Source organism: Mangifera indica, chromosome 8, assembly GCF_011075055.1.
Source record: "Mangifera indica cultivar Alphonso chromosome 8, CATAS_Mindica_2.1, whole genome shotgun sequence".
Classification (NCBI taxonomy): Eukaryota; Viridiplantae; Streptophyta; class Magnoliopsida; order Sapindales; family Anacardiaceae; genus Mangifera; species Mangifera indica.
In genome coordinates, this window is record NC_058144.1 from 16,437,131 (window position 1) to 16,463,154 (window position 26,024).

General features: G+C 40.4%; 1 protein-coding gene and 2 pseudogenes across 1 annotated transcript; 1 reads left to right on the plus strand and 2 right to left on the minus strand.

Annotated features, from left to right (window-relative positions):
• Positions 1 to 1,750: 1,750 nt before the first annotated feature.
• Positions 1,751 to 5,603, plus strand: LOC123224017 (annotated as a pseudogene).
• A 3,461-nt stretch (positions 5,604 to 9,064) lies between these two features.
• On the minus strand, positions 9,065 to 11,791 carry LOC123224018. The gene is made up of 2 exons (XM_044647499.1): positions 10,651 to 11,791; positions 9,065 to 10,503 (listed from the first exon to the last, which is right to left on the minus strand). The coding sequence occupies exons 1-2, from the start codon at positions 11,789 to 11,791 to the stop codon at positions 9,065 to 9,067; spliced, it is 2,580 nt and encodes an 859-aa protein (XP_044503434.1).
• Positions 11,792 to 17,603: 5,812 nt separating this feature from the next.
• LOC123224019 lies at positions 17,604 to 25,871 on the minus strand (annotated as a pseudogene).
• Positions 25,872 to 26,024: the final 153 nt, after the last annotated feature.

Below are 26,024 nucleotides of genomic sequence, written 5' to 3' on the forward strand. Positions count from 1 at the left end.
GAACATGAATTTACAGAAACTTATATTCTTTCACATATAATAGGGTTGTGTGTACGTCTACTAGTTATTCACCTTTTGTTGTTTATGGTTTTAATCCACCCACACCTTTGGATTTGTTACCTTTACCTGTTGAGGAATGTACCAGTTTAGACGGTAAAAAGAAGGCAAAGTTAGTGCGACAAATTCATGAGAAAGTTAGGCAAAATATTGAGAGGAGAACTGAACAATATGCCAAACAAGCTAACAAAGGAAGGTACAAGGTGGTCTTCCAACCTAGTGATTGGGTTTGGGTGCACATGTGAAAGGAACGATTTCCATCCCAATGCAAATCAAAGTTACATCCAAGGGGTGATAATCCATTTCAAATACTCGAGCGAATCAATGATAATGCCTATAGATTGGATCTTCTAGGTGAGTATAATATAAGTGTTACTTTTAATGTTTCTAACCTATCTCCTTTTGATGATGTAGATTTGAGGACAAATCCTTCTCAAGAGGGAGGGAATGATGAAGGTAACAAGAACTATAACAATCTATTGGAATCTTGCCCAAAGATCTATCTAGCATAAACCAAAAGAATTAGAACCCTCTTGTTATCTAACAACAAGAAACTCTAATTATCAAAGAAAGAATCCATAGAGCTCAAGTGAGGAGAGCACCACCCATGGTGAGGAAAGACATCGAGAAGAAGCTTGCCAAAGTTTTAGATAGAAGAACTTTGGGGGAGAGCAAGAAAAACCGGCGTGTGGAATACTTGATCCAGTAGGAAGGAGAAAGTGACGCCGACGCAACGTGGGAGAGAGGCGTGAACTTGTGGTAGTATGAGGACCAAATAAAGGCTTATTTGGAGACCCACCTGACGAGGGCGTCAGGCTCTTCCAGTGGGGGTGGGTTTGTCACAGGGTATCAGCCATGATACGCGCTGATGCCAACCTGCGTGCTAGGTGGCGCAGGAAGCCTGCGTGCGGAGTAGCGCAGGGAGACATACATGCGCGGGTGCGCATAGCGGCACTTCCAATTGGTGCTGAGAGAATGATACAAGGACCAAGTCATGCACAAGGAAATGCAGAGGCCACAAGCCAGACGAGTGTGCCATGAGGAGAGTGGGCTGTAATGACGTGCAATACGAAGGTGAATAGTACACGCGCACAGGCAGACGCACACGCAGACAGACGCACGCACACTGTAGTGCGCACGCACAGGAAAGCTGGCAGAGTGGAGCAGACTTGCGTGCAAACTAACCAACGGATGAGCGGCAGTCTTTGCGGGCCTAGACACTGGCAGAAAGGCTTTGGGCTTGGATGGAAAGCATCACCATGGGCTGCTGGGTTAGTTAGAATCAGTGTTTCACTAGGATTAGGACTTGGGAGGTTAACCTTGTATTGAAAACCTATATAAGCTGCCTTATTAAAGTGAGGTTAAGAGAATGAGAGTGACTTAAGGTTTTGAGAGCACTCTTGCACAGACTGCTTGGAGGGTTTGTGCCATAGCTTGTATTGACATAGGCTTGTATTCCTTTCTTTCAGAGGTTAATAAAGAAGGGCTGGGTTTTCCCGTACACAATGTGCATTCTTCTTATTGTTTTATTATTTCCGCATTGTGTGTTTGTTTGATTAAGCAAGCTGACTAAGGAGGAGCTTAGTGCCATCACGGGGCTGAAAAGGAGATTCCAAGAGTAGGGCCGTGACAAGTTGGTATTAGAGCCAAACACAGCAGTCTTTGACGTTAAGAACATGTCTGGCGTTGAAGCATGTCTACCTTGAGCGAGCGTGTTGGAGTTCTGGAAGCCTTGGTGGGTGAACCAGCACGTGAAAGAGAGTCTCTTGCAGAGCAGGGAGTGCTACACGCAGAGGCTATTGCTGAATTGAAACAGATTATGCACAATCTGCAGAAGGATTGTGCTGAGCTGTACAATGAGATTTTGTCCCAAATTCTGTCCCTTACAAACCGCATGGAGGAGCGGGTTGCAACGCTTGAGGAGGACCTCAAGATTGCCAAGAAAGCCATAGCTAGAGCACCAAGTGGGGGTGAGATGGTTACGGGTCAGTCCAAACTGAAAGTTCCAGAGCCAAAGCCATTCGGAGGAAGCCGTAACGCAAAGGAGCTGGAGAACTTTCTATGGGACATGGACCAATACTTCAAGGCCGCACGCGTGGTTGAGGAAGAGCAGGTAACCATCGCTGTTATGTATCTTGCAGGGGATGCCAAGCTTTGGTGGCGCACACGTATAGAGGATGATGCTAGTGCGGGCAGGCCAAAGATTGAGTCATGGGAAGTTCTGAAACGGGAATTGAATGAGCAGTTCCTACTGCAAAATTCAGCATGGGTAGCAAGAGACGTTGAAGAAACTGAAGCACACGAGTTTCGTGCGGGAATACGTGAAGGAGTTCAGTTCGTTGATGCTGGACATCAAGAACATGAGCGAAGAAGACAAGCTATTTAATTTTGTTTCAGGGCTACAGCCCTAGGCGCAGGCTGAGTTGAGGAGGCAGAAGGTGGCGGATTTACCTTCAGCTGTAGCTGCCGCAGACGGCTTGGTGGACTACAAACTAGGGCCGTCATCTTCGAACGCGGGTGAGAAGAAAAAGGGCAGAAGCGAGAGGAGGAGGTCTCCTCGAAAATATGGCAAAGAGGGTTGGAAGGATAGGAGGAAAAGAGAAGCAGAACCATCAAAGCAAAGGGGTCCGGATCCAACCCCGAGCAGACAAGGTGGCGGGTGCTTTCTTTGTGCTGGACCGCATCGGGCTAGGGATTGCCCAAAGCGGGAGCAGCTGTCCGCTCTCGTTGCACAGGAGGAAAAGAGTATTGAAGATGAGAACCCAAGGCTGAATCCCATACAGCTACTAAATGCGGTGACAGCCGAGCAACCAGCCGCGTGCAAAGGGGTTAATGTACGTGTGGGTAGAGGTGAACGGGCAGCAGGTGCGTGCAATGCTGGACACAGGTGCCACGAATAATTTCTTAGCACAGCGCATGGTGGGGAAGCTAGGAGTGACCATGGAAAAGTGCTCAAGCAGAATAAAGGCGGTAAATTCCACGTCTCAGCCAATATTGGGCACTGCCGTTTCACGGGTGGAGATGGGTGCATAGGAAGGCGAGTGCACATTTATGGCAGTACCCTTGGATGACTTCGATCTCATCCTTGGCCTCGATTTCTTTGTAAAGGCCAAAGCAGTTGCCATGCCGCATTTAAATGGGGTGATGATTATGGATGAGCAGCAGCTGTGTTTCGTCAAGGCGGATACAAATGTGAGGAGCGCAGAGCGCGTAGCACTGCAGTCTGCCGCACAGGCGTGCGTGGGTCTGAAGTGCGTAGCGCTGCAGTCTGCCGCACAGGTGTGTGCGGGTTTGAAGCGCGGAGAGGAGCTGGTGATTGCGACACTGGTGGAAATCAAGGAGGATCACACCGTGGATGTGCCGGATTGCATGGCAAAGGTGCTGGACCGATACGCAGATGTGATGCTTGCGGAGCTACCCAAGACGTTGCCGCCGCAAAGACGTATAGACCACAAAATTGAGCTGGAGCCAGGAGTAAGGCCGCCAGCACGCGCACCATACAGAATGGGGCCTATGGAGTTGGAGGAGCTGAGGAAGCAACTGGATGAGCTGTTAGACACTGGGTTCATTCAGCCCTCAAAGGCACCACCATATGGAGCGCCGGTCCTTTTTCAGAGGAAGAAGGATGGAACGTTAAGGATGTGTGTGGATTACCGAGCGTTGAACAAGGTAACCATCAAGAATAAATACTCGATACCGAACGTGGCTGACTTGTTTGACTGATTAGCGAGGGCGCGCTACTTTACAAAGCTGGATTTGAGGTCCGGATATTGGCAAGTCAGGATAGCAGCGGGAGACGAGGCTAAAACCACGATGGTGACTAGGTATGGGGCATACGAGTTTTTGGTCATGCCATTCGGATTGACCAACGCTCCTGCTACATTCTGCAATTTGATGAATGACGTCTTGTACGAGTGTCTAGACAGATTTGTGGTGGTCTACCTAGACGACATTGTCATTTACAGTGAGTCCTTAGAGGATCACGTGCGACACTTGGAGGAGGTGATGGCTAGGTTGCGAGCGCACCAACTGTACGTCAAGAAGGGGAAATGCGAGTTCTGTATGCAGGAAATAATGTTCCTTGGGCACAAGGTGAGCCATGGACAGATTCGAATGGATGAACGCAAGGTGAGGGCGATTGTGGAGTGGACTGCACCAACGAAGGTTAGCGAGTTGAGATCATTCCTCGGGTTGGCTAACTATTATCGAAGGTTGGTGAGGGATTATTCAAAGATAGTGGCGCCGAGTATGACTTTGAGTGGGTTCACAGAGCAGGGAGCGAAAACAGAGTGGCAGACGCGTTGAGCCGCAAGGAGGTGCACGCATATGTAGCAGCGTTGACAGAGGTTCAGTCAGATTTCCTCAGGAAATTATGGGTGCAAGCAGAGGAAGACGCGGAGTACGCACACTTGAGAGAACAAGTGGAGCAGGGGGTCGTGAGAAAATATTGGCTGGACAGAAGGCTGCTCTATGCAAAAGGAGGCAGGCTGTACGTTCCCAAGAACGGGGGACTAAGGTAAGGATTATTGAAGGAAACGCATGAGCCACAATGGGCAAGACATCCAGGCGTGGAAAGGATGGTGGCGCTGCTCAAGAAACACTATTGTTGGCCAAGGCTGGAGGAAGACGTGGAGCTATACGTACGCACGTGTTTGGTGTGTCAACTGGACAAGACCGAGCGGCAGAAGCAAGCGGGTCTACTACAGCCACTTCCTATACCCGAGAGGCCATGGGAATCGGTGTCAATGGATTTTGTGAGCAGGTTTCTGAAGATGGATGGGAATTGGGTAGAGCTACTGGATATCGCTCAGTTCAGCTACAACGTGCACAAATCATCATCCACGGGGATGAGTCTAGCGGAGGTAGCGCTAGGACAGCAGCCGATGACACCATTGGAGGTGGCTAAGCAGAAAACGCAGGGAGAGTGCCCAGCAGCGTACAGATTTGCACGTGAGAAGACTGAATTGATTGAGGAAGCGATGGATAGCTTAGCCAAAGCCCAGCGGAGGATAAAGAAGTATGCGGATAAGCATAGGAGACCATTGGAGTTCCAGGAGGGGGATATGGTGCTGCTGAAATTAACGCCTCAGAGTTGGAAGAAGATCACAGACCGGAGGTACCATAAGGGACTGGTGCAGCAGTATGATGGGCCGTTTCAGATAATCAAGCGGGTTGGAGCAGTGGCGTATAGGCTTCAATTACCGGAGCGCTTGAAGATACACCCCACGTTTCACGTGAGTTTTCTCAAGCCATATCATGAGGGTGATAGAGCTCAAGTGAGGAGAGCACCACCCATGGTAAGGAAAGACATCGAGAAGAAGCTTGTCAAAGTTTTAGATAGAAGAACTTTGGGGAAGAGCAAGAAAAACCAGCGTATGGAATACTTGATCCAATGGGAAGGAGAAAGTGACGCCGACGCGACGTGGGAGAGAGACGTGAACTTGTGGCAGTATGAGGACCAAATAAAGGCTTATTTGGAGACCCACCTGATGAGGGCGTCAGGCTCTTCCAGTGGGGGTGGGTTTGTCACAGGGTATCAGCCATGATACGCGCTGGTACCAACCTGTGTGCTAGGTGGCACAGGAAGCCTACATGCGGAGTAACGCAGGGAGACGTACATGCACGGGTGCGCATAGCGACACTTCCAATTGGTGCTGGGAGAATGATACAAGGACCAAGTCATGCACAAAGAGATGTGGAGGCCACAAGCCAAGTGAGTGCGCCATGAGGAGAGTGGGCTGCAAGGACGTGCAATGCGTGGGTGAACAGTGCGCGCGCATAGGCAGACGCAACACACTGGCACACGCAGACAGACGTACGCGCACGCACAGGAAAGCTGGCAGAGTGAAGCAGACTTGCGTGCAAACTAACCAACGGATGAGCGGCAGTCTTTGCGAGCCTAGACACTGGCAGAAAGGCTTTGGGCTTGGATGGAAAGCATCACCATGGGCTGCTGGGTTAGTTAGAATCAGTGTTTCACTAGGATTAGGACTTGGGAGGTTAACCTTGTATTGAAAACCTATATAAGCTGCCTTATTAAAGTGAGGTTAAGAAAGGAGAGTGACTTAGGGTTTTGAGAGCACTCTTGCACAAACTGCTTGGAGGGTTTGTGCCATAGCTTGTATTGACATAGGCTTGTATTCCTTTCTTTTAGAGGTTAATAAAGAAGGGTTGGGTTTTCCCGTACACAGTGTGCATTCTTCTTATTGTTTTATTCTTTCCGCATTGTGTGTTTGTTTGATTAAGCAGGCTGACTAAGGAAGAGCTTAGTGCCATCATGGGGCTGAAAAGGAGATTCCAAGAGTAGGGCCATGACAAGTTGGTATCCCTTGCTAATCGATCTAACAAGAACTATAACAATCTATTGGAATCTTGCCCAAAGATCTATCTAGCATAAACCAAAAGAATTAGAACCCTTTTGTTATCTAACAACAAGGAACTCTAATTATCAAAGAAAGAATTCATAACTTTCTTAAGAAATGAATTCAAAGAAAACTCTCACAAGAACTTTGGAGAAATTCGGAATTTTTATTAGAATCAAGCTCCCATAATCTTGAGTTTAATACATATATATATGTTGCTTCTAACCCTAAAAAACGAAATAAATCCTTTAAAAAAAAGGAAAATAACAACTCATGACAACTAAGCACTCTCCTAATTAAACTAGGATTCCTAGTTAAACTAGGATAACAATTAGATAATAACTAAACAAGCTTTCCTAATTAAACTAGGATAACAACTAGATAATAACTAATCACAAAAGGGCTAGTTGAATTGATGTGACTTGGGCTTCCATATGCATATTTGACTAAGCCCAACATGTGCTCCTTGCTGCCCTTAGACCAATTCATGTATTTGGGCTCCTTGTGTTAAAGTAAGCTCTTTTAATTCTTCAAATTGAATTAAATGCACAAGCCTTGAACTACACTCCATGCTTGTCATGTCGTTGACCATGAGTTCCCTTTTGACTTCACTTGGACTCTTTCCCATAAGCTCCAAATGGCTTTGAACAAGCCTAATGATTGCCGCTTTCATCTTCTTGGCTCTTGCTCGTGTAATTGGGCCTCCGTCATAGCTCAATGGATCCAACTTCTTCGTTTTTGTTGAAGTAGAATTTGAACCTCCATCGTTATGCTTCCCCATGTGCGAATTTGGTGAAGTTATCCCTTGATCATTCGCATCACTCCCCCCTTCCTCAAAAGGATTCGACCTCGAATCTCCACCTGCATAATCAAAAGGAAGAAGGTCAGAAACATTAAAGGTTGCACTAACATTATACTCACCAGGGAGATCTAATTTATATGCATTGTCATTAATCCTTGCAACAACTTGAAAAGGTCTATCTCCTCGTGGGTGAAGTTTAAATCGCCTTTGCAAAGGGAACCGTTCTTTGCGCAAATGTAGCCAAACCCAATCGCCAGGCTCAAAAACCAACTTCTTATGCCCTTGATTCCTTTGGTTTGCCACTTGTTGGTTCCTTTTATCTATGTTTTGCCTCACTTTCTCGTGGAAATTGCGCACAAATTCTGCCTTCTTAGCACCATCAAAATTAACACACTCTTCCAAAGGTAAAAGAGATAAATCTAATGGTGTTAAAGGATTAAAACCATACACAATTTCAAAAGGTGAATAATGCGTGGATGAATGCACAACCCTATTATATGCAAACTCTACATGGGGTAAACTTTCATCCCAAGACTTCACATTCTTTTTGATGATAGCACGCAATAATTGCCCTAAAGTTCTATTCACAACTTCAGTTTGACCATCAGTTTGTGGATGACAAGTAGTACTAAATGACAACTTAGTTCCTAATTTCGCCCATAAGGTCTTCCAAAAGTAGGACAAAAATTTTGCATCCCTATCACTAACAATAGTTCTTGGCATACCATGCAAACGTACTACCTCTTTAAAGAACAAATCAGCAACATGTGAAGCATCATTAGTTTTATGACATGGAATAAAGTGTGCCATCTTAGAAAACCGATCAACTACCACATAGATGTTGTCATTACCACGTCTAGTCCTAGGTAGTCCAAGTACAAAATCCATAGAAACATCTACCCAAGGTGAATGTGGGACAGGCAATGGCGTGTACAAACCATGTGGATGCACTTTAGACTTAGCTTGCAAACATGTGATACAATTGGTGCAATACTTAGAAACATCAGATTTCATGTTAGGCCAAAAAAAAATGCTCTTGTAAAATATCTAAAGTTTTAGCTATGCCAAAGTGACCCATCAAACCTCCTTCGTGTGCCTCACAAATTAACATCAAATGCAAAGAACACTTAGGCACACAAAGCTTATTCAAACGAAACAAGTAGTCATTATGCTTATAAAATTTTTCAAAGGCAGCTTTCTCACATGCATTATACACATTGCTAAAATCATGATCATGTGCATACAACTCTTTAATATGCTCAAAACCAAGCAATTTAGCATCTAAAGTAGTAAGAAGTGCATACCTTCTTGACAATGCATCAGCCACAACGTTTTTCTTACCTTGCTTATATTTGATGACGTATGGGAAGGATTCAAGAAATTCACTCCACTTTGCATGTTGCTTATTGAGTTTGTTTTGACCTTTCAAATACTTCAAACTTTCATGGTCGGTATGGATGACGAACTCTTTAGGCACAAGGTAGTGTTGCCACGTCTCTAATGCCCTCACTAATGCATACATTTCCTTGTCATATGTTGAGTAGTTCAATGCTGTGCCATTCAATTTTTCACTAAAGTATGCAATTGGCTTGCCCTCTTGCAAAAGAACAGCACCAATTCCCACTCCCGAAGCATCACATTCAATCTCAAAAGTTTTATCAAAGTTAGGCAAAACAAGAATAGGAGCAGAAATTAACTTAGATTTAAGCATATTAAACGCACTATCTTGTTCATCACCCCACTTAAAACCAACATTCCTTTTAATAACTTCTGTCAAAGGGGCGGCTATGCTAGAGAAATCACGCATAAAACGCCTATAGAAACTAGCTAAGCGATGGAAACTTCAAACATCCCCAACGTTTTTAGGTGTAGGCCAAGATTCAATAGCCTTAACCTTTTCAATATCAACCTCAATACCATGCTCGCTAACAACATAACCTAAAAATGTAACCTTAGGCACACAAAACATACATTTAGCAAGCTTAGCATGCAACTTTCGCGCACGCAAAACACAAAAAACAGATCTCACATGCAAAATGTGGTCTTTAAGTGATTTGCTATACACAAGTATATCATCAAAATAGACAACAACGAATTTGCCAATAAATTCACGCAAAACATGGTTCATCAAGCGCATGAACGTACTAGGAGCATTAGTTAACCCAAAAGGCATCACTAACCACTCATATAAACCATATTTTGTTTTAAAGGCAGTTTTCCATTCATCTCCTTCTTTCATTCTAATTTGATGATAACCAGCCATTAAATCAATTTTAGAGAATATACGTGCACCATGCAATTCATCTAACATATCATCTAAACGAGGAATAGGATGGCGATACTTTACAGTGATTTTGTTGATGGCGTGACAATCAACACACATACGCCATGATTCATCCTTTTTTGGCACCAATAGAACAGGAACGGCACATGGGCTCATGCTTTCTTTAATCAACCCTTTTGACAACAACTCATCCACTTGACATTGTAACTCCTTTGTTTCTTCGGGATTGCTCCTATAAGCTGGGCGATTTGGAATTTGTGCTCCAGGAATGAAGTCAATTTGATGTTCTATCCCCCTCAATGGCGGCAAACCATCAGGCATGGATTCGGGAAACAAATCTTCAAATTCCTGCAACAAAGCTTGAAAAGAACTAGGGAGAGAAGAGAGAATTGAGTTAGATTCAAAAGATAAACACGCATCCTTGAATACCAATAGTATTAAAGGCTGCCTTGTTAAATAAGCCTTTCGAACCTCACTCCCTCTTGCATAAAAATTGCCTTTTACCTCTTTTTTTGCCACTATTTGCACACTATTCTCTCCTTTTGCATGCGCACTCTCATGAATTTTTTTCTCACTGCGCATCCTCTCTACTTGCTCTCCTTTTTCCTCTCTATTTGCACACCTCTCTTGGCTTTTCTCACAGCTCTCCTTTTGCTTGTGCATCTTTTCTTTTCCATGTGCACTCTCACATTCACTCAAAGTTTTTTGATCTTCGTATACTTCTTTAGGCGTCATAGGTAACAAGTTGACATGTCTACCATTCATGTTGAATGAATATCGGTTAGAATACCCATCATGTATAACACGCCTATCATATTGCCAAGGGCGTCCCAATAATATGTGACTAGCATGCATAGGTACTACATCACATAAAACCTCATCATGATAACGCCCAATAGAGAATGAAATTAATGCTTGCCTCGTGACCTTAATATCCCCACTATTATTCAACCATTGCAACCTATAAGGTCTAGGATGTTTAGTTGTTTTCAACCCCACTTTATCAACTAAACTAGCATTAACAACATTAGTGCAGCTACCACCATCAATAATCATACTACACAATTTATTATCTATCATGCATCTAGTATAAAAGATATTTTCGCGTTGTACCTCATCCTCCTTAGCTTGCATGTTTAGAGCACGCCTTGCAACCAACGTGAAAATTGGTCCTTTAGGGGCTGGTTCATCGCCCCATTCTTCTGAAACATCCTCCAATGGTGGTATATCACTCAAGTCATCATCATCCTCGCTCCCATCTTCACTCACCACCTCCCCATTGCGTAAGGTCATCACCTTTGCATTTGGACATTGTGCAGCTCTATGTCCGTATCCTAAGCACCTAAAGCATTGTATATCACGTGATTTACCCTTGGATTTGTCATCCTTTGGTTGCATTTTTGGTGTAGTGAGCTCTTTATTTTTGCTTTGATCAGATCTGCCCTTATTTGTATTTGCATCACCTCCCTTGTTCCCTTTCCAATTCGGCTTCCATGATGTTGGGGTCGAAATAGCCTTGGTTTTTGATCTTAGTTGTTTTTCAATCTTGGTTGCCATGTGTACCATATCCTCAAAATCTACATAATGATGCAACTCAACAAGGTTAGCAATATCACGATTCAAACCTGAAAGAAAACGTGCCATAGTAGCTTCCCTATCCTCCTCAATGTTGGCTCGAATCATGGCCATCTCCATCTCTTGGTGATATTCTTCAACACTATTGGATCCTTGATTCAACCTTTGTAATCGATTGTACAGCTCCCTATAGTAATGTTGTGGTACAAATCTCTTCCTCATGATTGTTTTCATCTCAAACCATGAAGAAACAAGACCTTCTCCGCTTCTGCGCCTAGTCGAGGTAAATTGATCCCACCATACACTAACATAGTCGGTGAATTCAACGGCTGCCAATTTCACCTTCTTCTCTTCGGTGTAGTTATGGCACTCAAATACACGCTCTACCTTCTTCTCCCACTCTAAATATGCCTCTGGATCACTTTTACCACGGAAAGCTGGAATCTTCATTTTGATTGAACCTAAATTCCCATCTTTTGATTTGCCTTTGTTGGAACGTGTAGATCCTTCTTCTTCAATCTCCCCTTCTAAATCATCAAAGAGGCTACGTTTTGTGTCTCTTATCTTGCCATGGCTAGGGGTACCTTGTTCCAACCTTTCCAACCTTTCTTGGACGTTGCGGTTTTCACTCCTCATGTCCTCTTGTTGTAACATCATCTTCTGTAACATTCCTTGTATTGCTTTTAAGGTAACTTTCTCCTTAGGGTCCATGATGTAAACCTGCAAGAAAAACGTTAGAAAACACCTATTCTAACACTCCCTCACGTGTTTTCGCTCAAATGTGTTTGCAATACTCTAATACGCTGACCAAAACAATCACACACAGAATTTCCCCTTAGAGTTCTTATTTGAGTTGACCTTTACTACTCACTTTCTAAAGAGAATTACAAATTAAAGTCCCTTGACAATTAGAGCTAACAAAAAAAAATTAAATTATGGCCTTTGAATTTTTTTTTTTGCCTTTCTTTTTTTTTTCTTTTTTTTTGTTCTTTTTTTTTTTTGGATGACTAATTAACACTAAAACTCTTAGCTAAACAGATCTGGAAGCCTTCGAACACCTCTTGAAGCTTGGATCATGATATGTGATTTTGGTGATACTTGATGCAAATCGGCAAGGAATGGAACTTTGGTGCTTTTGCGGCTCCTCTTGATTTGATGTTGCCCAAACCACTTGTATGAAGAATTTTGATGTTGAATTTGCTACTGCCAAATCACTTGATGATGAATACTGCAATTTTTTTTTTTTTTTTATATTGATGCACGAACACAAGACTAAAGGTTACGTAGCTTATACTAGACCCAATGCTCTGATACCAAACTGATACAACCCTTGCTAATTGATCTAACAAGAACTATAACAATCTATTGGAATCTTGCCCAAAGATCTATCTAGCATAAACCAAAAGAATTAGAACCCTCTTGTTATCTAACAACAAGGAACTCTAATTATCAAAGAAAGAATTCATAACTTTCTTAAGAAATGAATTCAAAGAAAACTCTCACAAGAACTTTGGAGAAATTCGGAATTTTTATTAGAATCAAGCTCCCATAATCTTGAGTTTAATACATATATATATGTTGCTTCTAACCCTAAAAAACGAAATAAATCCTTTAAAAAAAAAGAAAAATAACAACTCATGACAACTAAGCACTCTCCTAATTAAACTAGGATAACAATTAGATAATAACTAAACAAGCTTTCCTAATTAAACTAGGATAACAACTAGATAATAACTAATCACAAAAGGGCTAGTTGAATTGATGTGACTTGGGCTTCCATATGCATATTTGACTAAGCCCAACATGTGCTCCTTGCTGCCCTTAGACCAATTCATGTATTTGGGCTCCTTGTGTTAAAGTAAGCTCTTTTAATTCTTCAAATTGAATTAAATGCACAAGCCTTGAACTACACTCCATGCTTGTCATGTCGTTGACCATGAGTTCCCTTTTGACTTCACTTGGACTCTTTCCCATAAGCTCCAAATGGCTTTGAACAAGCCCAATGATTGCCGCTTTCATCTTCTTGGCTCTTGCTCGTGTAATTGGGCCTCCGTCATAGCTCAATGGATCCAACTTCTTCGTGTTTGTTGAAGTAGAATTTGAACCTCCATCGTTATGCTTCCCCATGTGCAAATTTGGTGAAGTTATCCCTTGATCATTCGCATCACATCGAGCCATCAAGGAGATCCGCTGCATATTTCGGTTGGGCCAATTACAAGGAGCAGAGTTAAGAAGATGCAACAGACCTTAGTTGGGCTCGTGGAGGGCTTAGAGACTAAAACCAACTCACTCAAGGATGATTAGATGCCTGAAAGAGCCAACCGAGAGGTCAACTTAATTCAGGTTTGAGCTTATGCGTAAACAGACTTTAAATAGCCATAACTTTTGATTCGGGAGGAGTTACAGAGCCTGTAATATATCAACACGAAGCTCATTTCAAGCTCTATAACAACAACTAGCTTTGCTAGTTGCACCCAATTTACAAGCCCAATTAAATCTCTTTTAGTCTATATTATGTAGTTTTAGTCTACCCAAATTTAGGTTCTTCGGTTTTTATGATTTTAATCTTAGTTGTGATGGGGCTAGACTTTATTGAGTTCAATTGATGTATTTTCTTTTAATTTAAGTAGTGTTTTGGATAGTTATTTAGGTAATGGGCTTTGGAAGTTTTGGAAGTCCATTGGGTCATGGGTAGTTTAGGGTTAAGTTGGCATTGTACTATATAAACTCACATTTTCCTGATGAATGGATCCTTTGCTGACTTGCATAATTTTGTTTACTCTTGAACTATCAAACCTTTGAACTTATCAAGCTTTGGTCTTGTAGTGTTCACCATTACGATTCCAAGGTCCATTTGATTTCATATCAATTTAGGTCAAGAGTCATTCAGTGACGAAATCAATTTAGTCTTGGGAAAAATATCTTCTTGGGCATTGGGTCTTGCATCAAATTGTCAAGGTTCGCATCATTTTCTCAACTAGACTCCTCTCCCTTAGGTTTAGAGTGCTCAGTTTTTAGCTTCAAAGGTGGCTTATCATCTCTCTTTGACACACTCAGCTTCCCAATACTAGAATAGGAACCTACATCCCTTTTACCCTTACGCTGTAATTGTATTTCTACCTTCATTGCCATATGTACCAAATCCTCTAGCTCTATATTGTGTTGGAGCTCTACAACATTTGTTATTTCCTTATTCAACCCATTTAAAAACCTAGCCATAGAGGTTTCCCTATCTTCCTTTATATTAGCCATAATCATGGCTATCTCCATCTCCTTGTGATAGTCCTCCCTTGCCTAAGCCCCTATAACTTCTGAAGTAAATCCCTAAGGTAGTGGCTAGGAACAAAGCACTGCTTCATTACACTCTTCATATCATTCCATGTATCTATGGGTCCACCTAAGTTCCTACATCTATTTTTTCAGCAATTGGTCCCCCAAATACTAGCATAATTAGTGAATTCTATAGCAGTCAACTTCACCTTTTTCTCCTTGAATACCTATGTATGTCAAAAACCTGATCTACCTTTCGCTCCCAATCTAAGTATGCTTCCAGATCGTTTCTACCCTGAAAAGGTGGAATTTTCATCTTAATGCTACTGAGGTTACTATCACTCTGCCTACTCTCTCTATACATACTGTTTCTATGACTGCGATGTCCTCCCTTACTCATTATATTATTCAGCCTATCACTTATTTCATCATCCTCACTGTCGGTAACTAATCTATCCTCATACCTTACCGTTAGTGTTTTTCTCCTACCCTTGGTGGTACTACTTCCCCCTCTATCACTCTACTACTGCTCTAATCTGTCTAACCTATCATTAACACTCCCCATTACATTAAAAAGTTGCTCAAACTGTTGTTGGATCCCTTGTATTATAAAAGCCTCAGTTTTACCCTGAATTTTCTACAACACTGGGTTTTTTGATTCTACCATGTTATAATTTCAGAAAACAAATGTGTCTATAACAATAATCCTCACACTCTCCCTCACGTGTTTACACGCACGCTCGTGTTTGCACTCTAATGTTTTCACACACATTATAATCTGGAACTCTTTTTTTTTTTAGAACAAATCAAAACGTACTTGTGACAAACGACCACCGATCAACCTAGGTTATGCTACGATTACCTACTACTAAAAAAAAAAAGGCTAGGAATAAAAAATAAGGAAAATTTTCAAAATCAGAAAGATAACACAACTACAAGAATGAATAGAGGAAGAAATTCAAAAAAGATAACAAGAATAAAGGAAATCAAATTCAAAGGAGGTAAGTATGCTAACTTTCTCCTTAATCTCTCTTTTTTTTTTTTAATTTTTTTTGTTTTTTTTTTGCTTTTTTTTTTAACTACTTGGCCGAAATTAGAAAAAGAAATAAATCCCTTAGATCACACAAAATTCTCTCCTAAGAAATTCAAGCAATTAAGGAAATAACCCAAAGACTAATCTCTCAATTTAGGAATACCAAAATTTTCAAAGAAAATTTAAAGATTTTGGGAACAAATAAAGAACTCAATCTCCCAACTTAGGCAATTGCAAGACTTTTTCCCTAAAGATTAAAGGAAACAATCCAAGATTACTCTCCCTAATTTTGAAATTCCCAAATCCCACTTTTCTTTTTTTGCTTTTGTTTTTTTCACTTCTTTTTTTTTCTGTTTTTGTTTATTTATTTTTGCCAATCAAGGCAAGTTTTGACAAGTTTCAACAATAATTTCCACCAAGAACTACCTTTTCAAATTCAGCAACAACAAAATCTTTCCCAAGAGATCAAGAATTCCCACACAAAGCTAACCCTAATTCACTCCCCAAAGGTTTGTTTGAATTTAGATCAAAAAATTCATGCCGCCCAATTTAAATTACTTTCTGGTGTTCACAATTTTTTTTTGTATTTTTTTCGTTTTGTCAATCAAGAAGACAAATTAGACACCCACACAACCTAGAATTTGACTATACTAGGGTTAATCACGAATTCAAGAATTTGATGGAAATAAGGACACCAAAACACAATCAAGAATTCAAGAATTTGACAAAAACAAAGACACCAAAACACAATCAAGGAAACAAAAATGAAATCACCAAGAGAACGAAATCAAAAGACACTCAAAAATTCCTACAATGTATGACTATTGAAGAAGAGAATTCCTAATAAAAAACATAAGAAAACATAGATACAGAACCTGATTTGACTCAGCTTTGATACCAACTGACACGAACCTTGATAATTTGACGCAAGACCCAACACTCAAGAAGATATTTCCCTATGATTGAATCGGTTTCATTATGTAATTAAGCCTTGACCCAAATTGATATGGAATTGAACGAACTTGGTATCGTGAATGGTGAACACCACAAGAAGAATCTTGGTAAGTTCAAAGATTGTAAACTCAATAATAAGCAATCTATTTGTGAAAGTCGGCCAAAAGATCTATTCATCATGAAAATTTGAGTTTATATAGTACATTGCCAACTTAACCCTAAACTACCCAGGACCCAATGGACTTCCAAACTTCCCAAGCCCATTACCTAATTAACTACCCAAAACACTAATTAAATTAAAAGAAAATGTGTCAATTGTGCTCAATAAAGTCTAGCTCGGTCACAAACAAGATCATAATCATAAAAATTGAAAATCCTAAATTTGGTAAAGCAAAAACTACTTTTTTTTTGGTAAGTAATAATAAATTTATACCAAAGAGAGAATATACAAATGCTTATCTAGGACAAAGCCCCTAGATTAAGCTTTACACTAGCATACCTAGGACAAGCCCCTAGGTTATGCCGAAACAAACAAGAATCTCTAAAAAATAAACAATGGATCACATAGATCCAAGGATACATCTCAAAATAAACACTTTAAAGGGAAACACCAAACTATGCCTACTCAAATATGGAATTAGGGGTACCCCAATTGTTTGCAATTGACACATTCTGATGCAAACCTTGACGATTTGTCGCAAGACCCAACACTCAAGAAGATATTTTTCCCAGGATTGAATCGATTTCGTCACGTAATTAAACCTTGACCCGAATCGATATGGAATCGAATGAACCTTGGTATTGAGAATGGTGAACGCCACAAGACAAGCTTGATAAGTTCAGAGATTGTAAACTCAATAGTAAGCAAGCTATTTGTGAAAATTCAGCAAAAAGTTTTTTTTTTCATCATGAAATGTTTTGTTTTTATAGTGCAATGCCAACTTAACCCTAACTATCCATGACCCAATGGACTTCCAAACTTCCCAAGCCCATTACCTAAGTAACTACCCAAAGCACTAATTAAATTAAAAGAAAAGATGTCACTTGGGCTCAATAAAGTCTAGCCCAATCACAAACAAGATCAAAAATCATAAAACTGAAAATCCTAGATTTGGGTAACAAAAAAACTATGAAATGCAGACTGAAATGACGTTATTTGAGCCTCCAACATGAGTTCAACCAGAAAACCTCTAGGTTATGGTTATAGAGCTTGAAACGATCTTCGCGTTGATATATTACAGGCCCCATAACTCTTCCCGGATCAAAAGTTATGGCCGTTCAAAGTTTGCTGACGCATAAGCTTGGGCTTGAATCAAGTTGATCTCTCTGTTGGCTCCTTCAAGCATCCAATCATCCTTGAGTGAGCTGATCTTAGTCTCCAAGCCCTCCACGAGTCCAACTAAGGCTTGTTGCATCTTCTTAGCTCTGCTCCTCGTAATTGGCCCAATCGGAATATGTAGCGGATCTTCTTGAGGGCTTGATGCGTCTACGATGCCTCTATCATCCCCTCCCTCTTGAAAAGGATTTGTCCTCAAATTTGCATCATCAAAAGGAGATAAGTCAGAAACATTAAAAGTAGCACTTATATTATACTCACCTGGAAGATCCAATCTATAAGCATTATCATTGATCCGCGCGCGTACTTGAAATGGCCCATCGCCTCTCGGATGCAACTTAGATCTACGTTGGGATGGAAACCGTTCCTTTCGCATGTGCACCCAAACCCAATCACCAGGTTGGAAGACCCCCTTGTGCCTTCCTTTGTTAGCTTGTTTGACATATTGCTCAGTCCTCCTCTCAATATTTTGTCTAACTTTCTCATGAAGCTGTCGAACTAACTCTGCCTTCCTTTTGCCATCTAAACTGGTACGTTCCTCAACAGGCAAAGGTAACAAGTCCAAAGGTGTAAGTGGATTAAAACCATAAACAACTTCAAAAGGTGAATAACCAGAGATGTATGCACCACCCTATTATATGCAAATTCTACATGTGGCAAGCTTTCCTCCCAAGTTCTCAAATTCTTTTCTAATACAGCACGCAATAACTGAGATAAAGTTCTATTAACTACCTCTGTTTGTCCATCTGTCTGTGGGTGACAAGTTGTAGAAAATAGTAGTTTAGTACCTAACTTACCCCACAATACCTTCCAGAAATAACTTAAGAACTTCACATCACGATCAGATACAATACTTCTTGGAACTCCATGCAAACGCACGATCTCTCTGAAAAACAAATCAGCAATGTAAGTTGCATCATCAGTTTTACGACATGGAATAAAATGTGCCATTTTTGAAAACCTATCAACTACGACAAAAACCGAATCACTACCCTTCCTAGACCTAGGTAATCCTAAAACAAAGTCCATAGAAATATCCTCCTACGGTACAGAAGGAATAGGTAAAGGTGTATATAAACCATGGGGTAAGACTCTAGACTTGGCCTGTTTACACTTAATACAACGAGTACAAACACGCTCTACATCTCGTTTCATATGTGGCCAAAAGAAATGCTCTTGTAGTACATCTAAAGTCTTAGCTATACCGAAATGACCCATTAATCCACCCCCATGTGCTTCCCTCACAAGCAATTCACGTAAGGAACTCATAGGCACACATAATCTATTTTCATGAAATAAATAACCATCATGCCTATAAAATTTACCAAATGCAGTCTTCTCACAAGTTTCATAAATACTGGAAAAGTCAGAATCATTCACATACAAATCCTTTATGTACTCCAAACCAAGTAATTTAGTATCTAAAGTCGAGATTAGAGTATACCTACGAGATAACACATCTGCCACAACATTTTCCTTACCTTGTTTGTAATGAATGACATAAGGAAAAGATTCGATGTATTCAACCCACCTTGCGTGTCTCTTGTTCAACTTACCTTGTCCCTTTACATGTTTTAAGGACTCATGATCTGTCCTGATGACGAACTCACGTGGCCAAAGGTAATGTTGCCACATCTCTAATGCTCTCACCAAAGCGTACAACTCTTTGTCATACGTAGGGTACTTTAAAGCGGGTCCATTGAGCTTCTCACTGAAATACGCTATGGGTCTATTTTCCTGCATCAAAACAGCTCCAATACCAATACCTGAAGCATCACACTCAAGCTCAAATGGTTTAGAAAAATCAGGTAGCGCAAGTAAAGGTGCAGAACTTAACTTATCCTTAATTAATGCAAATGCACGCTCTTATTCCTCACCCCACCTAAATCCTACATTCTTTTTAATAACTTCAGTTAGTGGTGCCGCTAGTGTACTAAAGTCTCTTACAAATCTCCTATAAAAACTAGCTAAACCATGGAAACTCCTAACCTCAGTCACAGAAGTAGGTGTTGGCCACTCTCGGATAGCCTTGACCTTCTCCTCATCTACCTTAATTCCGTTAGATGAAACCACAAATCCTAGGAACACAACTTGGTCAGTGCAAAAGGAACATTTCTTAAGATTACCAAATAACCTCTCCTTCCTAAGCACAAGCAACACATCATGCACATGTCCTATATGCTCATCTAGACTACGACTATAAATGAGAATATCATCAAAATAAATGACTACAAACTTGCCAATAAATGCACGCAAGACATGGTTCATTAATCTCATAAATGTACTAGGCGCATTAGTAAGCCCAAATGGCATTACCAACCATTCATATAGTCCATACTTGGTTTTAAAAGCAGTTTTCCATTCATCACCCTCTTTCATCCTAATCTGATGATACCTACTTTTTAAATCAATTTTTGAAAAGATACAAGATCCATGCAACTCATCAAGCATATCATCTAACCTAGGTATAGGATAGCGATACTTTACAGTGATTTTGTTGACGGCGCGACAGTCAACGCACATTCTCCATGTCCCATCCTTCTTAGGCACTAGAATCACTGGTACGACACACGGACTCATGCTCTCTCTCACGTATCCCTTCTTCATCAACTCCTCCACTTGCCTTTGAAGCTCTTTTGTCTCATCGGGATTACTTCTATAGGCTGGTCGGTTGGGTATCGCCGCTCCAGGTATGAAGTCGATCTGGTGCTCGATCCCACGAATTGGAGGTAGTCCATTAGGAATCTCCTCAGGGAATACGTCTTCAAACTCCTGCAAAAGAGAAACAAACACACTAGGAAGAGAATTGTCAACATTAGTGAAAGATATAAAACTTTCCTTGTAAACTAACAATAATGGATATTGTTTAGTCACAAGGGCAGTCCTCACATCACTCATCTTCCCATAAAAACTCTTTTTTTTTCGCTCCTTGTTTTCTCTCTTATTTTTTCTCTCATGGCCGAATTGCTCACCCTCTTTTTTCTCTCCCCTCTTTTTGGCCTTACTTTTTCTTCGCTCATCTTCATTCACATTTTCTCTCTTTTTGTTTTCACTCTCACTTTCTTTTCTCTCTTCATTCATCTTTCTTCTCCTCACTTGATCCTCAAAAACTTGCTTTGGTGACAATGGTACAAGTGTGATGAGTTTATGGCTCATTATGAAAGAGTATCTATTCTTAAATCCGTCATGTGTCACCTTTCTATCATATTGCCATGGTCTCCCTAACAAGATGTGTCCAGCATGCATGGGTACTACATCACATAACACCTCATCTTGATACCTACCCACAGACAAAGCCACCACTACTTGTTTGTTTACCCTAATTTCTCCACAGTCATTCAACTATTGAAGCTTATAAGGTCTAGGGTGTTTGATTGTGGTTAAACTAAGTTTTTCTACAAGTTCGGTACTGGCTACATTCGTGCAACTACCCCCATCTATAATTAAAGTACACACCTTACCCTTCACATGACATCTAGTATGGAAAATATTCTCTCTTTGGTCGTCATTTTCTTCCTTATAATGTAAACTTAAAGCTCTCCTAGACACTAATGCCTCACCCTCTACTGCATACTCCAACTCTACATCACTAGCATCCTCTATTGGTGGCATAGACTCATCACTAGACTCTTTCTCTGTCTCATATTCACCATCCTCTCTCAACATCATGGTTCTTTTGTTAGGACATTGGGAAGCTATGTGGCCCCTACCCAAACACTTAAAACATTTTATCTCACTATTCCTCTTTGATGGTTCGAGTTTAATATTAGACTTTTCTGGGCTAGACTCCTCTCCCTTAGGTTTAGAGTACTCAGTTTTTGGCTTAAAAGGTGGCCTATCATCTCTCTTTGACACACTCGATTTTCCAAGACTAGAATAGGAAACTACATCCCTTTTACCCTTACGCTGTAATTGTCTTTCTACCTTCATTGTCATATGTACCAAATCCTCTAGCTCTACATAGTGTTGGAGCTCTACAACATTTGCTATTTCCCTATTCAACCCATTTAAAAACCTAGCCATAGTGGTTTCCCTATCTTCCTCTATATTAGCTCTAATCATGGCTATCTCCATCTCCTTGTGATAGTCCTCCATACTCTTAGTCCCTTGCCTAAGCCCTTGTAACTTTTGAAGTAAATCCCTATGATAGTGACTAGGAACAAAACGCTGCCTCATTACACTCTTCATATCATCCCAAGTATCTATGGGTCTACCCAAGCTCCTACGTCTACTTTTCAACAACTGGTCCCACCAAATGCTAGCATAATCAGTGAATTCTACAGCAGCCAACTTCACCTTTTTCTCCTCGGAATACCTATGTATATCAAAAACCTGATATACTTTTCGCTCCCAATCTAAGTAGGCTTCCGGATCGTTTCTACCCTGAAAAGGTGGAATTTTCATCTTAATGCTACTAAGGTTACTATCACTCTGCCTACCCTCTCTATACATACTATTTCTATGACTTCGATGTCCTCCTTTACTCCTTATATTATTCAACCTATCACTTATTCCATCATCCTCACTATCGATAACTATTCTATCCTCATCCCTCACTACTGGTGCTTTTCTCCTACCTTTAGTTGTACTACTTTCCCCTCTATCACTTTGTTGCTGCTCTAATTTGTCCAATTTATCATTAACACTCCCTATTACATTAAAAAGTCGCTCAAACTGTTATTGGATTGCTTGCAATGTAAAAGCCTCGGTTTTACCCGAATCTTCTACCATGTTATAATTTAGAAAACAAAATGTGTTTGTGAATAGTAATCCTCACACGCTTCCTCACGTGTTTGCACTCGCGCTCGTGTTTTCACTCTAATATTCTCACCACTCTCTAATCAAAACGACACTTGTGACAAACAACCACCAGTCAATCTAGGTTATGTTACGACTACCGACAACTAAAATAAAGAGACTAAGATTCAAGAAGAAAGAAAATTTTCAGAATCGGAAAAAAAAAAATGACACAATTTCAAGAATGAATAGTCAAGGGAAAGAAATTCAAAAGAGATGACAAGAATAAAGGAAATCAAATTCAAAAGAGGTAAGTGTGCTAACTTTCTCCTTGATCTCTTTTTTTTTTTTTCTTTTTTTTTACGTTTTTTTTTTGCTCCTTTTTTTCTGTCTTTTTTCTTCTTTTTTTTTTTTTATGCTACTTGGCCGAAAATAGGAAAGAAAATAACTTCTTTAGATCACACAAATCCCCTCCTAAAAAAAAATTTCAAGCAATTAACGGAATAACCAAGGTTTAATCCCTTAATTTAGGACTATCAAAATTTTCAAGGAAAATTTAAATTTCTAGGAACAAATCAAGAACTCAATCTCCCAACTTAGGTAATTACAATGCTTCTCCTAAAGATTAAAGGAAACAAGGCAATCCTAATCCAAGATTATTCTCCCCAATTTTGGAATCCCACTTTTTTCCACCTTTTTTTTTTGCTACTGTTTTTTTTTTTTTTTTGACAATCAAGGCAATTTAAACTAAGGCAATCAAACAATAATTTCCACCAAGAACTACCCTTGCACTTTTGGCAACAACAAAATCTTTCCCAAGAGGTCAAGAATCCCACACAAAGCCAATCCCTAATTCACTCCCCAAAGGATATATATTTTCGGCCTCAACAATATATTTATTTCGTTTTTTTTTTCTTTTTTTTTTTTGGATCAATCAAGAAGACAATTAGACACCTACACAACCTAGAATTTGACTATTCCAAGGTTAATCACAAATTCAAGAATTTGATGGAAACAAGGACACTAACACAATAATTTGATGGAAACAAGGACACTAACACAATCAAGAATTTAAGAATTTGATGGAAGCAAGGACACCAAAACACTATCAAGAATTCAAGAATTTGATGGAAACAAGGACACCAAAACATAATTAAAAAAATGAAAATGAAATCACCAAGAGAACGAAATCACGACTAATGACGAAGAGAATTCCTACTCGAAAACACAAGAAAAGATAGATACGGAACCTGATTCGACTCAGCTCTGATACCAACTGATGTGAACCTTGACAATTTGTCGCAAGACCTAACACTCAAAAAGATATTTTTCCCAGGATTGAATTGGTTTCGTCACGTAATTAAACCTTGACCCGAATCGATATGGAATCGAATAAACCTTGGTATTGAGAATGGTGAACGCCACAAGACAAACTTGATAAGTTCAGAGATTGTAAACTCAATAGTAAGCAAGCTATTTGTGAAAAATCAGCAAAAAGTTTTTTTTTTCATCATGAAATGTTTTGTTTTTATAGTGCAATGCCAACTTAACCCTAACTACCCATGACCCAATGGACTTCCAAACTTCCCAAGCCCATTACCTAAGTAACTACCCAAAGCACTAATTAAATTAAAAGAAAAGATGTCACTTGGGCTCAATAAAGTCTAGCCCAATCACAAACAAGATCAAAAATCATAAAACTGAAAATCCTAGATTTGGGTAACAAAAAAACTATGAAATGCGGACTGAAATGACGTTATTTGGGCCTCCAACTTGAGTTCAACCAGAAAACCTCTAGGTTATGGTTATAGAGCTTGAAACGAGCTTTGCGTTGATATATTACAGGCCCCATAACTCTTCCCGGATCAAAAGTTATGGCCATTCAAAGTTTGCTGGCGCATAAGCTTGGGCCTGAATCAAGTTGATCTCTCTGTTGGCTCCTTCAAGCATCCAATCATCCTTGAGTGAGCTGATCTTAGTCTCCAAGCCCTCCACGAGTCCAACTAAGGCTTGTTGCATCTTCTTAGCTCTGCTTCTCGTAATTGGCCCAATCGGAATATGTAGCGGATCTTCTTGAGGGCTCGATGCGTCTACGATGCCTCTATCACATTCTCACTAGACTTATTCACTTTCTTCAAACAACTTATCCTTATTCTAACACAATTTTTAATAAGAATAGTGACTCTCTCCTTTGGCACTCCACCTCTTCCAAAACAAATATCATTCCTAGCCTTCCAAATATGGTAGATGGTTGCACCAAAGCACACCTTACTCAAAATATTCTTAAAGTTGTCCTCCATCCATTTGCTAGCCAATTCCTCAATTAAATTGGTCCACGGCAGGAGATTGAGGTGTTGATTACAAAGGTTTAGCACTTCATTCCAGATTTGGGAGCTATATACACACCTAAAGAAGAGGTGTTCCATGCATTCTGGCTCCACATTACACAAAGGGCAAGCATTGTGAGAGATAATGCCGAATCTCACTAATTTATCCCTTGTCATAAGTTTGCCTCTAATACCCAACCAAACAATGAAGGAGTGTCTTAGAAAGTGCCTTTTAAACCATACAAGCTTGTGCCAAGTAACCTTCTCCCTCCTAACCCTAATTACCTCCCAAGCCGATTTGATGGAGAAGATGCCGCTAGATTTGGGGGACCAAATTAATGTGTCTTCTCCACCCATGGGGCAGCAAGGGAGAGCATTCTTTATTTCCAAAAGATGACATGAGTTTGCCACCAGCCATTTCCACCTATGCTCCTCAACAACTTCCTTTACAAGAGCATTCTTAGGGATACCCGAATCATAGATAATCCTAGGTCCATATTTATCCAACAAAGGTCCATAGGGGTGCCAATTATCATGCTAAAGAAATGTTTTTTCCCCATTGCCAATGATCTTCTTGAATTTGGATTTCATTTGTTCCCTAAGGCCAAGGATCTTCCTCCAAACCCAAGAACTCTCACCATTAGGCTTTATTTCCCAAAAACATTTACCTCTTAGCTTGTTGGTTTTAATCCATTCCACCCAAAGAGAATTCCGCTTGTCAATAAGAATCTTCCACATGTTTTTTATTATGGCAGCTTTGTTCCACACTTTGCTCCTCATGATTCCTAAACCACCCTCCAATTTAGGAACACATACCTCCTCCCAAGCAACTTTGGCCTTCTTACCCTCCATGGAAGCACCACTCCAAAGGAAATTCCTTAAGATTCCATCTATCTCCTTATGGACACTTGAAGGGAGAATAAATATTGAAGACCAATATACTTGAATGCTAAATAGAACTGCCCTAATAAGAATGAGCCTACCTACATAAGATAAGGATTTGCTACGCCAAGAGGTGATTCGCCCCACAATCTTTTGAATCAGCAGCTTGCACTCACAACTTTTGAGCTTTGAAGAAGCTATAGGAACTCCTAAGTACTTAAACGGCAGTTCTCCCACCTCCATTTTGGTCATAGCCGAAAATTGATTCTTCTCCTCTTGGGAAACCCTGGAAAGATATATATTGCTTTTAGTGCAATTCATTTTGAGCCCGGACCACTTATGGAATAGGCTAAGCGTATTCTCCATGAGGGAAATAGAATCACAATCCACTCTACAAAACAAGAT

Bases quoted from the DNA above. Each gene is read 5' to 3' on its own strand.
- LOC123224018 (XM_044647499.1), bottom strand. From the start codon at position 11,791: ATGGACCCTAAGGAGAAAGTTACCTTAAAAGCAATACAAGGAATGTTA. The intron at 10,504-10,650 runs GTGCTCTAAACA...TAGTTGATAAAG, and splicing joins TTTCACGTTGGTTGCAAGGC to TGGGGTTGAAAACAACTAAA.